This window comes from Salvelinus namaycush, chromosome 14 (genome assembly GCF_016432855.1).
Source record: "Salvelinus namaycush isolate Seneca chromosome 14, SaNama_1.0, whole genome shotgun sequence".
Lineage (NCBI taxonomy): Eukaryota > Metazoa > Chordata > Actinopteri > Salmoniformes > Salmonidae > Salvelinus > Salvelinus namaycush.
Window position 1 is genome coordinate 39,181,224 of NC_052320.1, and position 14,854 is coordinate 39,196,077.

At 43.5% G+C, this 14,854-nt stretch overlaps 1 protein-coding gene across 2 annotated transcripts in view; it reads right to left on the reverse strand.

The window, feature by feature from the left end:
* Nucleotides 1–1,442: 1,442 nt before the first annotated feature.
* The window catches only part of raf1a (Raf-1 proto-oncogene, serine/threonine kinase a), a 35,695-nt gene continuing 22,283 nt past the window's right edge, over nucleotides 1,443–14,854 (reverse strand). Inside the window, exons 17-18 of one of the 2 annotated variants that reach the window (XM_039008606.1) lie at nucleotides 3,210–3,344; nucleotides 1,443–3,045 (exon numbers count right to left, since the gene is read on the reverse strand). In XM_039008606.1, coding sequence (XP_038864534.1) covers nucleotides 2,905–3,045; nucleotides 3,210–3,344 — 276 coding nt within the window. In that variant the 3' untranslated portion in view covers nucleotides 1,443–2,904. Of the gene's footprint in view, nucleotides 3,046–3,209; nucleotides 3,345–12,695; nucleotides 12,947–14,854 lie in introns of those variants that run through there. The other variant, XM_039008607.1, reaches the window with a different exon arrangement.

Consider the following 14,854-nt stretch of genomic DNA (forward strand, 5'->3'; position numbering starts at 1 on the left):
GCAATATTTATATGTTGTGTTTCAATATGAAACAGAAGAAAAATGGTAAATATTATGGTAAATTATTATGGTAAATATTGAAATCATTGTCTGTTTATCAAGTTGAATATATTCAACTTCTCAGATGCGTTCAGATTCAAACAACATCAGGAAATATAGAGAACAGATAGAATCAACTGCTCTTGTGGTAAACGGAAGCTTCTGGTGGGTTCTGAAGCCAATGTGGCATGTTGAATTTTTTTCTTCCTATGGTCTGAATACTTATGTAAATAAGGTATTTCTGTTTTTTATTTGTAATAAAATGTGCAAAAAATCATAAAACCTGTTTTCATTTTGTCATTATGGAGTATTGTGTGTAGTTTTATGAGGAAATTAAATTTGAGGAAATTTAATCAATTTTAGAATAAGGCTGTAACGTAACAAAATGTAGAAAAAGTCAAGGGGTCTGAATACTTTCCGAATGCACTGTATACAAAAACAATAGACAACCAAATCTGAATGCATCTGAGAAGTGGAATATATGAAAGATTGATCAACTTGAAATTATAGTTTGTAAACTTGATGCAGACAGTGAATGCAATATTTACCATATTGAAACAATGTATAAATATTGAATTTGAATGTTCAATAAATTGCAATATTCATTCAATAAAGTTTCAAATCATGAAATACAAGTAAAATGTATGAATTCAATAATCAGTATGTGCATTACAAATAAAAATGCAATATCTAGATACAAATGCAACATTTTTTAATTCAAATACTATTTCTGCTGGCACTGAAATCGTTCCATATCAAATCCCCCAGTTAGGTCTGATAACCAACAGATGCTGGCTGGGCTGACAGGCCAGGCTGGATAAAAACATCAGAGACATCATTATAGAACACAAGAACATAATGGTCTATGACTGCATAAGTGTGTGGATGTTTACAGGGCAGTTTAGCACATAAGACACTTCAACTAAAGTGTTACCCAATAGCTTTGTTGAGATGTGTTATCATTTAATCCCATCTCTCCACCAAGTGTGTCTTTCTCCTCTCTCAGGTAGGCTGTTTTTCCAGTGGGCTTGCCAATAGCTGTGGAGCACCTAGTGCCATTGCCCAATGGTGGAATCTCCTAGTGGCGTGTCTGAACTGGATCCACGGTGTGATTGCACCACACTGCTACTGCAACAGCAAACATTGCACCCAGCCACAAAGTCTTGCACATGTATAGGATCCTACTGAGCGGCAGTGCACAGAGAGGCAACAGGGAGTTTAATGGTGGAGATCAGTGTCTCAGCATCTGGAAATGTTAAGATTAAAGCAAGCACTTGAGAGCAGACAAAATCAGTGTCAACTAACCATCTGAGGCCCCACTAAGTCAGCAACTTTTGCCAGTCAGTAGCAACTTTTGCCAGTCAGTAGTAACAAAGAACGGAAGGTTTTGAACACTTCTGCAATTTAGTTTAACTTCATTTTATTAAAATAACCTGGAATAAACATTCTCACCACGTTTACAATAAAAATGTTTAACCTCCTGAAAGAGACATGGCAGACAAAATGCTAATTATGTCAAATATTTTTCTACATATTAAAGAGAACTGCCTAATATCCAGCTTGCGATGGTTCACCCAAAGAGAAGGCTGATTCAAATGTGTAGGTAACTACTGACAAGAACTCTCAGCAAAGCCATGAACCAATCACATGGACCGTAGAAATAGTCATCGCTTTAGTTAAAATGTGCACACACAAAAAAATGTCTTCCTCAATCACTCATGCGTGACAGACTGACAGACTATAATTTTCCAGAATAAAAAAAAAGAATAAAAGCATGAAGATGAAGACACTGATAATCATTTAATATCTCTATCCGATTTAAGACGATGCACAATCAAATAATCCTAAGAAACCAACAGATTGCATCACACTTTTTTTTTTATATAAGAATCATCCTAGGTGAGGTTGTGCAGGGTCTGTGTCGAGGCTTCATCTCCTCTTCAGGGAGGTCAGCTTAAGAGAAACTATTCTTCATAATAAACCAAGGCAGTGAGTCCCCGTCAGTCAGACTGAAAGGTGTGCTTCACAGCACAGAGATAAGAGAGCTTTTTACTGCTCTCTCACCTGCGGTTCCTTCAATGTCTCTACCTCACTAACCTAACATAGCAGGCGTAAAAGAAACACCTGAGCAACATTTCTCTTTCTGGTCCTGACGAGAGAAAAAAAAAACTGTCTGGGGGAGGTTCTCTTCTGCACTGTTGAACCAATCCACTAAATGTGGAGGAGGAGTCAAGATGGAGTGTCGCCTTGTTAACGTCCAAGACGCAGTACATTACATTTATCATCAATGGCGCACACAGATTTTTCACCTTTTCAACTCTGGGATTCAATCTGGCAACCTTTTGGTTACTGGCCCAACGCTCTAACCATTTGACCACCTTGCCCAGCAAACAAAGTGGAAGCGGAAGTCGTGTCACAGGCGCTCTTTTCCATTTCCCCTGAAAACCGGATGCATTCCCGACCCACAGAGGGTGCTGCCTCACTGTCCCCAGGTAGGTGTGCTTTCGTTCACATATTTCATTAACTGCATTGCCACTCTGTCCGTTGCACCCATATTAGCCACGGGGAAAAGTAGGCCTCTGATTAAACCTATAAAAATGGGCATTCATTTCCTTCACTGCCAATCATCTTCTCCAAACCAATGGGTCGTTTTCCTCTGCTCTCTACACCAAAACCTTCACTGGCACAACTCAGTCAGTGACTGAAATCCCATTCACTGTCACCTTTCCTACCAGTCAGTCCTCTTCCTCTTTGCCGGTGATATTCCGTCTGTGTGTGAGCGTGTGTGTGTCGGCGTGTGTCATGCACACGTGTGTATGTTTTGGAATAGGAGCATGTAGGAGGGGCAGGTTGGGTGCTGTAATTCTAGAACACAGGCAGCCTGCTATAGGTTGATGTGAAGATGTTGATGTCCTCGGTGTGGGAGGCTCTGTGCAGGGAGGGTTCTGAGGCACTACGGTTGATCTTAGGCAGGGAGTGCTGGAGCAGCTCAATGGACGACAGGATCTGGAAGAGAGGGAGAGAAAGCGAGGAAGATTAGAAGCACTCCTAGCAAACGTGGAGGCATTTGGTACAGTGCCATCAACCCACTTCAGCCATTTTAGAAATGTCCTAAATAAAGATGGAGAGATAATGTAAAAAGAAAAGCAATTAGCAAGACTCAGGTGTACCTGGGGAAACAGAGGCCTCTCGTCTTTGATTTTCTTGATGCAGTCAGCCACCAGCCTCTTCATGGCTTTGGGGCAGCTCTTATAAAGCTTACTGAGGTCTGGAGACAGGTACCCCCGACCCACCATGAAGATGATCTGACAGGGGAGACAGATGAATGGTCACAGTGTTATTGCTCTCTGTGGAAGTCACAGTGAGTCACTAATATTGTAATACCTGCTGTGACAAGAATGTGGTGACCAGGTGATATTGAAGCAGCTCCATACAAGTCTGTCTGCCAGTCTGAACCACTGGTTGTGACATTACTACACTGAGGACAGGTGAGTCATCAGATAATGAAAGGTGAGTCCTCAGATAATGTGAGCCAATCCTGACACCTTGACTATATATAGAGATAGCGAGAGAGAGAGAGCGAGACAGCGATAGAGAGAGAGAATTGGAGTTGGATAAATGTAGATAAACTTGAACTTTTTTTGCAAGGACTTATACAGAATACTAACCTTAACATTAAAACCATCAATCCAAATGAAAAATTCCATACCTAAAACCTTGATTGGACAAAATTACCTGAAAGGACTACTACTACCAAGGACTATCAAGAAAAAACTTCTAACAAACCAAAACCTGCACAAGAAAGTACAGCGGAACCTGGAAATACCATCCAACACAAAACTGAGTGAGTAATATTCAGTCTGAAGCTACTTCTGAAGCCAAAAAGTAAAAGATAATAATCTCTAGGTAATTTTGCTATATAAAGCTAAGTAAATAAGCATACTAAGCTACCAAGCTTCTAGGACAGAACAGACCTGGCGGCACCTTCAATTAGCACTGAAGTGTGAAGTCAGATGTGTGAAAACTCTTGAGCCCAACAATGGCAGGAGAGTTTCACAGCCCCCCCACCCCAACCAAATGCAGAGGCCTTTGAAGCCCCAGTGGCTTATCCCTGTCCAGAGGTCATTACAATACAGTACCCCTTGGATATTAAAAATAACACTGCAAGGAATAAGTTCAAAAAAGCTCCTCAAGGACAATCCAGAGACACTATTTGCTGATTGCTGCAAAGAGGGGAACTTAAGCAACTTATTTTTTTACACAGACCATCCCCTGGCACAGTGCTATAAGAGCACACTACCCCTATGTCAGGAGAGAGGATATTGGCCCAGGGTGGAAACTCAGAATACTAGACATTGAGGAAATTGAAACAACCTCTCAACGTGTACAAGTCCGGGACAGTAATGGTGCAGGGCATCCTCATGCACCCAGGTAGGACGCCAGGTGGCACCTACTGTCACACTCTGATCTGTTTCATCTGTCTTTGTGCTGGTCTCCATCCCCCTCCAGGTGTCGCCCATCTTCCCCATTATCCCCCATGTATTTATACCTGTGTTCTCCGTTTGTATGTTGCCAGTTCGTTTTGTTTGTGAAACCTACCAGCGTTTGTTCCCCTGCTCCTGTCTGTTTCTTGCTCTTGTTTCCTAGTCCTTCCCGGTTTTGACCTGCTGCCTGCTCTGACCCTGAGCCTGCCTGCCGTTCTATACCTTGCCCCACCTCACTGGATTATTGACCCCTGCCTGCCCTGACCCTAAGACTCCCTGCCGTTCTGGACCCTTTGCACCCTCTCTGGATTACTGACCTCTGCCTGCCTTTGACCTGTCGTTTGCCTGCCCCTGTATTAGAAATAAACGTTTGTTTCTTCGACACTGTCTGCATCTGGGTCATACCTGAAACGTGATAAATGTATACCTGGCCCACCACTCCACCCTGGATTTGAACAGCCTTTACGAACAGGTCAACCTCTAAAAGGCAGCAATCCCAACTTTTGCCAGGACCCCGAAGGACGTCACCTTTAAACGCAGCCCCCGCACCTCACACAGGATCAACAGAGCACCGGACACCCCGCCCTGACCAGCGAGACACCTTCCCAGACCTGGAGGACCTATACCCCTTCTGCCCACCGCATGCCCCCCGTCCCTGTGGCTAGGACCTGACAGCAAGATAGATGCCCAGGCCATGAGCAGAGCAACAGATCCAACCCCCACTATTACACCCGCAGAAGCCCCATCCTGCGACCTAAGAGGTATGTATCAGATCAAATTGTATTTGTCACATGCGCCGAATACAACAGGTTTAGACCTTTCAGTGAAATGCTTACTTACAAGCCCATAACCAACAATGCGTTATGAAGTTAAGAAAAAAAAAGTGTTAATTAAAAAAATTGAGAAGTAAAAAATGTAAAATAAAAGTTACAAATAATTAAACAGCAGCATTAAAATAACAATTGCGAGGCTGTATACAGGAAGTACCAGTACAGAGTCAATGAGCAAGGGCACTGGTTATTTGAGGTAATATGTACATGTAGGTAGAGGTAAAGTGACAATGCATAGATAAAACAGAGAGTAGTAGCTGCTTAACCTCTAACACCTCCCAAACCCGGATCCGGGATCCCCCCCATCAAAAAAGCTGACTAGCATAGCCTAGCCTAAAGCCACAGGGATATCATATAATAAAATGTTCATGAAATCACAAGTCCAAGACACCAAATGAAAGATACACATCTTGTGAATAAAGCCATCATTTCTGATTTTTAAAATGTTTTACAGGGAAGACACAATATGTAAATCTATTAGCTAACCACGTTAGCAAAAGACACCACTTTTCTTACTCCACCATTTTTTTACTCCATCAGTAGCTATCACAAATTCGGCCAAATAAAGATATAAATAGCCACTAACCAAGAAACAACCTCATCAGATGACAGTCTGATAACATATTTATTGTATAGCATATGTTTTGTTAGAAAAATGTGCATATTTCAGGTATAAATCATAGTTTACCATTGCAGCCACCATCCCAACTCTCACCAAAGCGACTAGAATAACTACAGAGACCATCGTGTATTAGCTAATTACTCATCATAAAACATTTCTTAAAAATACACAGCGTGCAGCAGATGAAAAACACAGATCTTGTGAATCAAGACAATATTTCAGATTTTCTAAGTGTTTTACAGCGAAAACACAATATAGCGTTATAGTAGCTACCACAATAGCAAACATCACACCAGCATTGATTCAAGGCAAAAATAGCTATAACGTATAAACCACCAAAATATATTAATTTTTTCACTAACCTTCTCAGAATTCTTCAGATGACAGTCCTGTAACATCATATTACACAATTCATATAGAGTTTGTTCGAAAATGTGCATATTTAGCGGCACAAATCGTGCTTATACAATGAGAATAGTGTCCATAACGTCAAGCAATCTGTCCGGCGCCATCTTGGAAAGGCACCTATTCTTATCGAAAACTATCCATAAACTTGACTAAAAAAATACAGGTTGGACAGCAATTGAAAGACAAATTAGTTCTTAATGCAATCGCTGAATTACATTTTTAAAATTAACGTTACTGCGCAATACAGGGTGCGATAACGCAAGGCTACACTGCAAGAAATGGCGTCTTATGCATTTGACATTTTTCAACAGAACAATGAATTATCAGCATAAATAGTTCTTACTTTTCGATGAACTCTCATCAGAATCTTGGGATAGGTGTCCTTTGTCCAAAAGAATCGTTGCTAGGTTGGAGAACGTCGTCTTCCACGTTGCAATTAGCAGTAAACATTAGCTTGAGAGAGAGAGATACCCAACTTCATACAACGCCAAGAAAATAAATACCCGAAAATTGCAATATACTGACATAAACTGATATAATTCGGTTCAAAATAACAAGATTATGATGTCTTTAAAGCCTATATCGAATAAAAACACAGCCGGAAATGTCTAAGATCTATAACCGATGTTTCCAAAAGAACGTGCCAAGGTCCTCAGTGCGTCAGAGCGAAGGGGAAAAGAACGATACACCTCGTTTCCAATCAATTTATAGACTTTCAGCTCTGCCTAGAGACTCCATTTCAAGGCCCTCTATTCGCTGACACCCAGAGGAAGGCGTATGCAGTGCATCTCAACCAATAGAAGACAGGCAGATTTATAAACAGGTCTGAGATCAGGTTGGAAAATTCTGCATTCTCAACTCCACATAGGGAAATTGCTCTAAGTCCAGTTCTGTTTCACCCACAGACATAATTCAAACGGTTTTAGAAACTAGAGAGTGTTTTCTATCCAATAGTAATAATAATATGCATATTGTACGAGCAAGAATTGAGTACGAGGCAGTTTAATTTGGAAACTAATTTGTACTATGTCGAAATGGCACCCCCCTAGTGGCAAGAAGAAGAGGGGTCTGGGTAGCCATTTGATTAGATGTTCAGGAGTCTTATGGCTTGAGGGTAGAGGCTATTAAGAAGCCTCTTGGACCTAGACTTGGCGCTCCGGTACCGCTTGCCGTGTGGTAGCAGAGAGAATAGTCTATGACTAGGGTGGCTGGAGTCTTTGACAATTTTTAGGGCCTTTCTCTGACACCGCCTGGTATAGAGGTCCTGGATGGCAGGAAGCTTGGCTCCAGTGATGTACTGGGCCGTACGCACTACCATGTGTAGTGCTTTGCGGTCGGAGGCTTAGCAGTTGCCAAACCAGGCAGTGATGCAACCAGTCAGGATGCTCTCGATGGCGCAGCTGTAGAAACTAATGAGGATCTGAGGACCCATGCCAAATCTTTTTAGTCTCCTGAGGGGAAATAGGCTTTGTTGTGCCCTCTTCACAACTGTCTTTGTGTTTGAACCATGACAGTTTGTTTGTGATGTGGACACCAAGGAACTTGAAACTCTCAACCTGCTCCACTGCAGCCCCGTCGATGAGAATGGAGGCGTGCTCGGTCCTCCTTTTCCTGTAGTCCACAATCATCTCCTTTGTCTTGATCACATTGAGGGAGAGGTTGTTGTCCTGGCACAACGCGGCCAGGTCTCTAACCTCCTCCCTATAGGCTGTCTCATCGTTGTTGGTGATCAGGCCTACCACAGTTGTGTCATCGGCAATCTTGATGATGGTGTTGGAGTCGTGCCTGGCCATGCAGTCATGAGTGAACAGGGAGTACAGGAAGGGACTGAGCATGCACCCCTGAGGGGCCCCTGTGTTGAGGATCAGCGTGGCGAATGTGTTGTTACCTACCCTTACCACCTGGGGGGCGGCCCGTCAGGAAGTCCAGGATACAGTTGCAGAGGGAGTTGTTTAGTCCCAGGGTCCTTAGCTTAGTAATGAGCTTTGAGGGCACTATGGTGTTGAACGCAGAGCTGTAGTCAATGAATAGCATTCTCACATAGGTGTTCCTTTATTCCAGGTGAGAAAGGGCAGTGTTGAGTGCAATAGAAATTGGATCATCTGTGGATCTGTTGATGCGGTATGAAAATTGGAGTGGGTCTAGGGTTTCTGGGATAATGGTGTTGATGTGAGCCATATCCAGCCTTTCAAAGCACTTCATGGCTACAGACATGATTTCTATGGGTTGGTAGTCATTTAGGCCAGTTACCTTAGTGTTCTTGGGCACAGGGACTATGGTGGTTTGCTTGAAACATGTTGGTATTACAGACTCAGTCAGGGACAGGTTGAAAATGTCAGTGAAGACACTTGCCAGTTGGTCAGCGCATGCTTGGAGTACACGTCCTGGTAATCCGTCTGGCCCTGCGGCCTTGTGAATGGTGACCTGTTTAAAGATCTTACATCGGCTACAGAGAGCGTGATCACGCAGTTGTCCGGAATAGAAGTAATTCAGCTCGTCTGGTAGGCTCGTGTCACTGGGCAGCTTGCGGTTGTGCTTCCCTTTGTAGTCTGTAATGGTTTACAAGCCCTGCCACATCCGACGAGTGTCGGAGCCGGTGTAGTACTATTCAATCTTAGGCATCTTAGGGCATAGCAGGATTTCTTAGAAGCTTCCGGGTTAGAGGCCCGCTCCTTGAAAGCGTCAGATCTACCCTTTAGCTCAGTGCGGATGTTGGCTGTAATCCATGGCTTCTGGTTGGGGTATGACGTACGGTCACTGTGGGGACGACGTCATCGATGCACTTATTGATGAAGCCAGTGACTGCTGTGCTGTACTCCTCAATGCCATCGGAAGAATCCCGGAACATATTCCAGTCCGTTTTAGTAAAACAGTCCTGTAGCTTAGCATCTGCTTCATTGGACTACTTCCTGCTTCAGTTTTTGCTTATAAGCAGAAATCAGGAGGATATAATTATGGTCAGATTTGCCAAATGGAGGGTGAGGGAGTGCTTTGTACGTGTCTCTGTGTGTGGAGTAAATGTGGTTTAGAGTTTTTTCCCTCTGGTTGCACATTTAACATGCTGGTAGAAATGAGGTAAAACGGATTTGAGTTTCCCTGTATTAAAGTCCCCGGCCACTAGGAGCGCCGCCTCTGGATGAGCGTTTTCCTGTTTGCTTATGGCCATGTACAGCTCATTGAGTGTGGTCTTAGTGCCAGCATTGGTTTGTGGTGGTATATAGACAGCTATGAAAAATACAGATGAAAACTCTCTCGGTAAATAGTGTCATCTACAGTTTATCATGAGATACTCTACCTCAGGCAAGCAAAAACTTGAGACCTTAGATTTCGTGCACCAGCTGTTGTTTACAAATATACATAGACCGTCACCCTTTTTCTTACCAGAGGCTGCTGTTCTATCCTGCCAAAAAAGCTTAAACCTGCCAGCTGTATGTTATTCATGTCATCGTTCAGCCACAACTCTGAAACGTAAGATGCTCAACATGCTCTCCTCTGCTCCCACCTACTGTGATGGTCCGGGCTTAAACCACACAAAAACAACACAAGACACTATGGAACACAAAGCTTTTACTATCTCATTCTGGAATATACAAGGTCTGAGGTCATCTGCCTTTGGCCTAAAGAGCATAAACACAGACTTCATCAAAAAAAAATGGAAATACAGACATTGTCATCCTACAAGAAACCTGGTATAGAGGACGGACCCACTGGTTTCCCTCAAGGTTACAGAGAGCTGGTAGTCCCATCCACCAAACTACCAGGTGTGAAACAAGAAAGAAAATAAGAAGGTATGCTAATTTGGTATAGAGCAGACCTAACCCACTCTATTAAATTAGTCAAAACAGGAACATTTTACATCTGGCTAGAAATGAATAAGGAAATTCTCTCAACAGAGAAAAATGTCCTCATGTGTGGTACCTATATCCCCCTAATAGAATCCCCATACTTTAACTATGACAGTTTCTTCATCCTATAGGGGGAGATCAACAATTTCCAGGCTCAGGGACATGTCGCGACCTAAATGCCAGAACTGGACAAGAACCCAACACACTCAGCACACGGGGGGACAAACACCTACCTGGAGATGACAGCATTCTCTCCCCTATATCTCCTATGACACAACTACGACAACATAACCAACAAAGACGGGTCACAACTCCTGCAGCTCTGTCGGACGCTGGGTATGTACAAAGTCAATGGTAGGCTTCGAGGGGACTCCTATTGTAGGTACACCTATAGCTCATCTCGTAACCTGGGCCCTGACAGTAAATCTCAGTAAGACAAATATAATGGTGTTCCAAAAAAGGTTCAGTTGCCAGGACCACAAATACAAATTCCATCTAGACACCATTGCCCCAGAGCACACAAAAAACAATACATACCTCGGCCTAAACATCAGCGCAGGTAAATTCCACAAAGATGTGAACGATCTGAGAGACAAGGCAAGAAGGGCCTTTATGCCATCAAAAGGAACATAAAATTCAACATACCAATTAGGATCTGGCAAAAGATACTTTCAGTTATAGAACCCTTTGCCCTTTATGGTTGTGAGGTCTGGGGTCCGCTCACCAACCAAGAATTCACAAAATGGGACAAACACCAAATTGAGACTCTGCACGCAGAATTCTGCAAAGATATCCTCCGTGTACAATGTGAAACACCAAATAATTCATGCAGAGCAGAATTAGGCCGATACCTGCTAATTATCAAAATACAGAAAAGAGCCATTAAATTCTACAACCACCTAAAAGGAAGCGATTTCCAAACATTCCATAACAAAGCCATCACCTACAGAGAGATGAACCTGTAGAAGAGCCCCCTAAGCAAGCTGGTCCTGGGGCTCTGTTCACAAACACAAACAGACCCCACAGAGCACCAGGACAGCAACATAATTAGACCCAACCAAATCATGAGAAAACAAAAATATAATTACTTGACATATTGGAAAGGATTTACAAAAAAACAGCAAACTAGAATGCTATTTGGCCCTAAACAGAGAGTACAGTGGCAGAATAGCTGACCACTGTGACTGACCCAAAATTAAGTAAATCTTTAACTATGTACAGACTCAGTGAGTATAGCCTTGCTATTGAGAAAGGCAGCCGAAGGCAGACCTGGCTGTCAAGAGAAGACAGGCTATGTGCACACTGTCCACAAAATGTGGTGGAAACTGAGCTGCACTTCCTAACCTCCTGCCAAATGTATGACCATATTAGTGACATATTTCCCTCAGATTACACAGATCCACAAAGAATTCGAAAACAAAACCAATTTTGATAAACTCCAATATCTATTGGGTGAAATACCACATTGTGCCATCACAGCAGCAAGATTTGTGACCTGTTGCCACAAGAAAAGGGCAACCACTGAAGAACAACCACCATTGTAAATACAACCTAGTGTGCGCTGGGAGTCAGGAAGCAAATTCAGGGAGTGAATCATTTAATAAATAAAAGAAAACATAGTACAAAACAAGAAACACGAACAACACACAGACATGAAACTGAAACAATAACGCCTGGGGAAGGAACTAAAGGGAGTGACATATATAGGGAAGGTAATCAGGGAAGAGATGGAGTCCAAGTGAGTCTAATGACACGCTGAGGTGCATAACGATGGTGACAGGTGTGCACCATAACGAGCAGCCTGGTGACCTAGAGGCCGGAGAGGGAGCATAGACGCCGACCGCAAGACGCCGACCAAAATGACAATCCCGGGGATCAGGAGCGGACACCTCTGTTGAGGCGCGGGAAACCTGTCAGTCCGGCTGAGGCGTAAGAGCCTGATGAGCCGGCTGAGACCTCCCCGGGAGGTCGAGGCACAGGAACATGTTCACCCAACGGAGACATGGGAGCCAGTCGATCCCGCCGAGGCATGGGAGCCAGTCGATCCCGCCGAGGCATGGGAGCCAGTCGAGCCCGCCGAGGCTTGGGAGCCAGTCGAGCCCGCCGAGGCTTGGGAGCCAGTCGAGCCCGCCGAGGCTTGGGAGCCAGTCGAGCCCGCCGAGGCATGGGAGCCAGTCGAGCCCGCCGAGACATGGGAGCCAGTCGAGCCCGCCGAGGCTTGGGAGCCAGTCGAGCCCGCCGAGGCTTGGGAGCCAGTCGAGCCCGCCGAGGCTTGGGAGCCAGTCGAGCCCGCCGAGGCTTGGGAGCCAGTCGAGCCCGCCGAGGCTTGGGAGCCAGTCGATCCCGCCGAGGCATGGGAGCCAGTCGAGCCCGCCGAGACATGGGAATCCGACAATCCTCCCCGGTAGCTCCGGTTCTGACACCCGGACCCGACATCACCTCCAACACGAAAACAAAAAAAACTCCCCGATGCTTCCCTTAGGTGAGGCGTTATTCTGTAACGTGTGCGCTGGGAGTCAGGAAGCAAGTACAGGGAGTGAATAATTTAATAAATACATGAAAACATAATAAGAAACACGGACAACGCACAGACATGAAACAATGACGCCTGGGGAAGGAACCAAAGGGAAGGTAATCGGGGAAGAGATGGAATCCAGGTGTGAGCCATGTGAGCCAGTCGAGCCCGCACTGATGCGCCATAACAAGCAGCCTGGTGACCTAGAGGACGGAGAGGGAGCACACGTGACACCTATATTTATGTTTATATAGACTGTACTGTACATATAGACTACTGTATATAGACATTATAGCATTTGAAATATCTTTATTCTTTTGGGACTTTTGTGAGTGTAATGTTTACTGTACATGTTTTATTATTTATTTCACTTTTGTTTTATCTATTTCACTTGCTTTGGCAATGTAAACATATGTTTCCCATGCCAATAAAGCCCCTTAAATTGAATTGAGAAAGAGAGAGAAGAGAGTACGTGGTCGCTGCACAAAAGGGAAGTAGAGACAGAGATGCACTTCCTCCTCCATTGCAAAAAATATCATCCAGCAAGAGTCATTCTTTGAAGAAATTACTCCATTTATTCTCAAATATATTATTATTAAGCCCAGAGGAAAATTTTTAAATACTCATGGGTGAAGGAGCAACGGCTCCTCTTGCAGCCAAATATGTATTTGCCTGCCGTAGCCTGAGGGACACTGAGTAACTAAATCTGTATCAATAAGCAGTAACACTAATAGCAGTAGTAGTGTTAGTAGGTAGAAATATTGGTAGTAGTAATGATACCTCGTAGTGGTAATGGTAACAGAGGGATAGTTGTGCTATTAGTCTAAATTACAGTGGTGGTAGCATTCATTTTAGTAGCAATAATAATAGCTTGTTATTTTTCATGTTTAGCCTATTATTGTCCCCATTATTAATCCTATTTTGATATTATTATCCACTGTTGTCATTCTATTGTTGTCATTTTATTTATTTTACAAGGAGTGTAGGAACACTTGCTCTTTCCATGACATAGACCGGCCAGGTGAAAGCTATGATCCCTTATTGATGTCAATTGTTAACTCCGCTTCAATCAAAGTAGATTAAGGAGACAGGATAAAGAAGGATTTTTAGAACTTGAGACAATTGAGACATGGATTGTGTACAGTGCCTTCGGGAAAGTATTCAGACCCTTGACTTTTTCCCCAAAAAATTACGTTACAGCATTATTCTAAAATCTATTAAATAAATAAAAAATCCTCAATCTACACACAATACCCCATAATGACAAAGCGAAAATACGTTTTTAGAAATGTTTGCTAATTTATAAAGATTTTTTTTTTTTTGAATACCTTATTTACATCGGTATTCAGACCCTTTGCTATGGAGCTCAGGTGCATCCTGTTTCCATTGATCATCCTTGAGATGTTTCTAGAGTCCACCTGTGTCACACCCTGATTTGTTTCACCTGTCTTTGTGCTCGTCTCCACCCCCATCCAGGTGTCACACAATCTTCCCCATTATCCCCAGTCTATTTATACCTGTGTTCTCTGTTTTCTCTGTTGCCAGTTCGTTTTGTTTTGTGAATCTTACCAGCAATTTTCCCCTTGCTCCGGTTTGTTCTAGTTCCTGTTTTCTAGTTTTTACCATTTCTGCCTGCCCTGACCCTACCTGCTGTTCTGTACCTTGCCACACCACACTGGATTACTGACCCCTGCCTGCTCTGACCCTGAGACTGCCTGCCATTCTGGACCGTTTGCACCCTTTCTGGATTACTGCCATCTGCCTGCCCTTGACCTGTCGTTTTGCCTGCCCCTGTACTAGTAATACACTTTTGTTACTTCGACACTGTCTGCATCTGGGTCTTACCTGAAACGTGATCATCTGTGGTAAATTCAAGTGAATGATTTGGAAATGCACACACCTGTCTAGATAAGGTCCAACAGTTGACAGTGCACGTCACAGCAAAAACCAAGCCATGAAGTCGAAGGAATTGTCCATAGAGCATTGAGAAAGGATTGTGTCAAGGCACAGATCTGGGGAAGGGTACCAAAACATTTCTGCAGCATTGAAGGTCCCCAAAAACAGTGGCCTCCATCATTCTTAAATGAAAGAAGTTTGGAACCACCAAGACT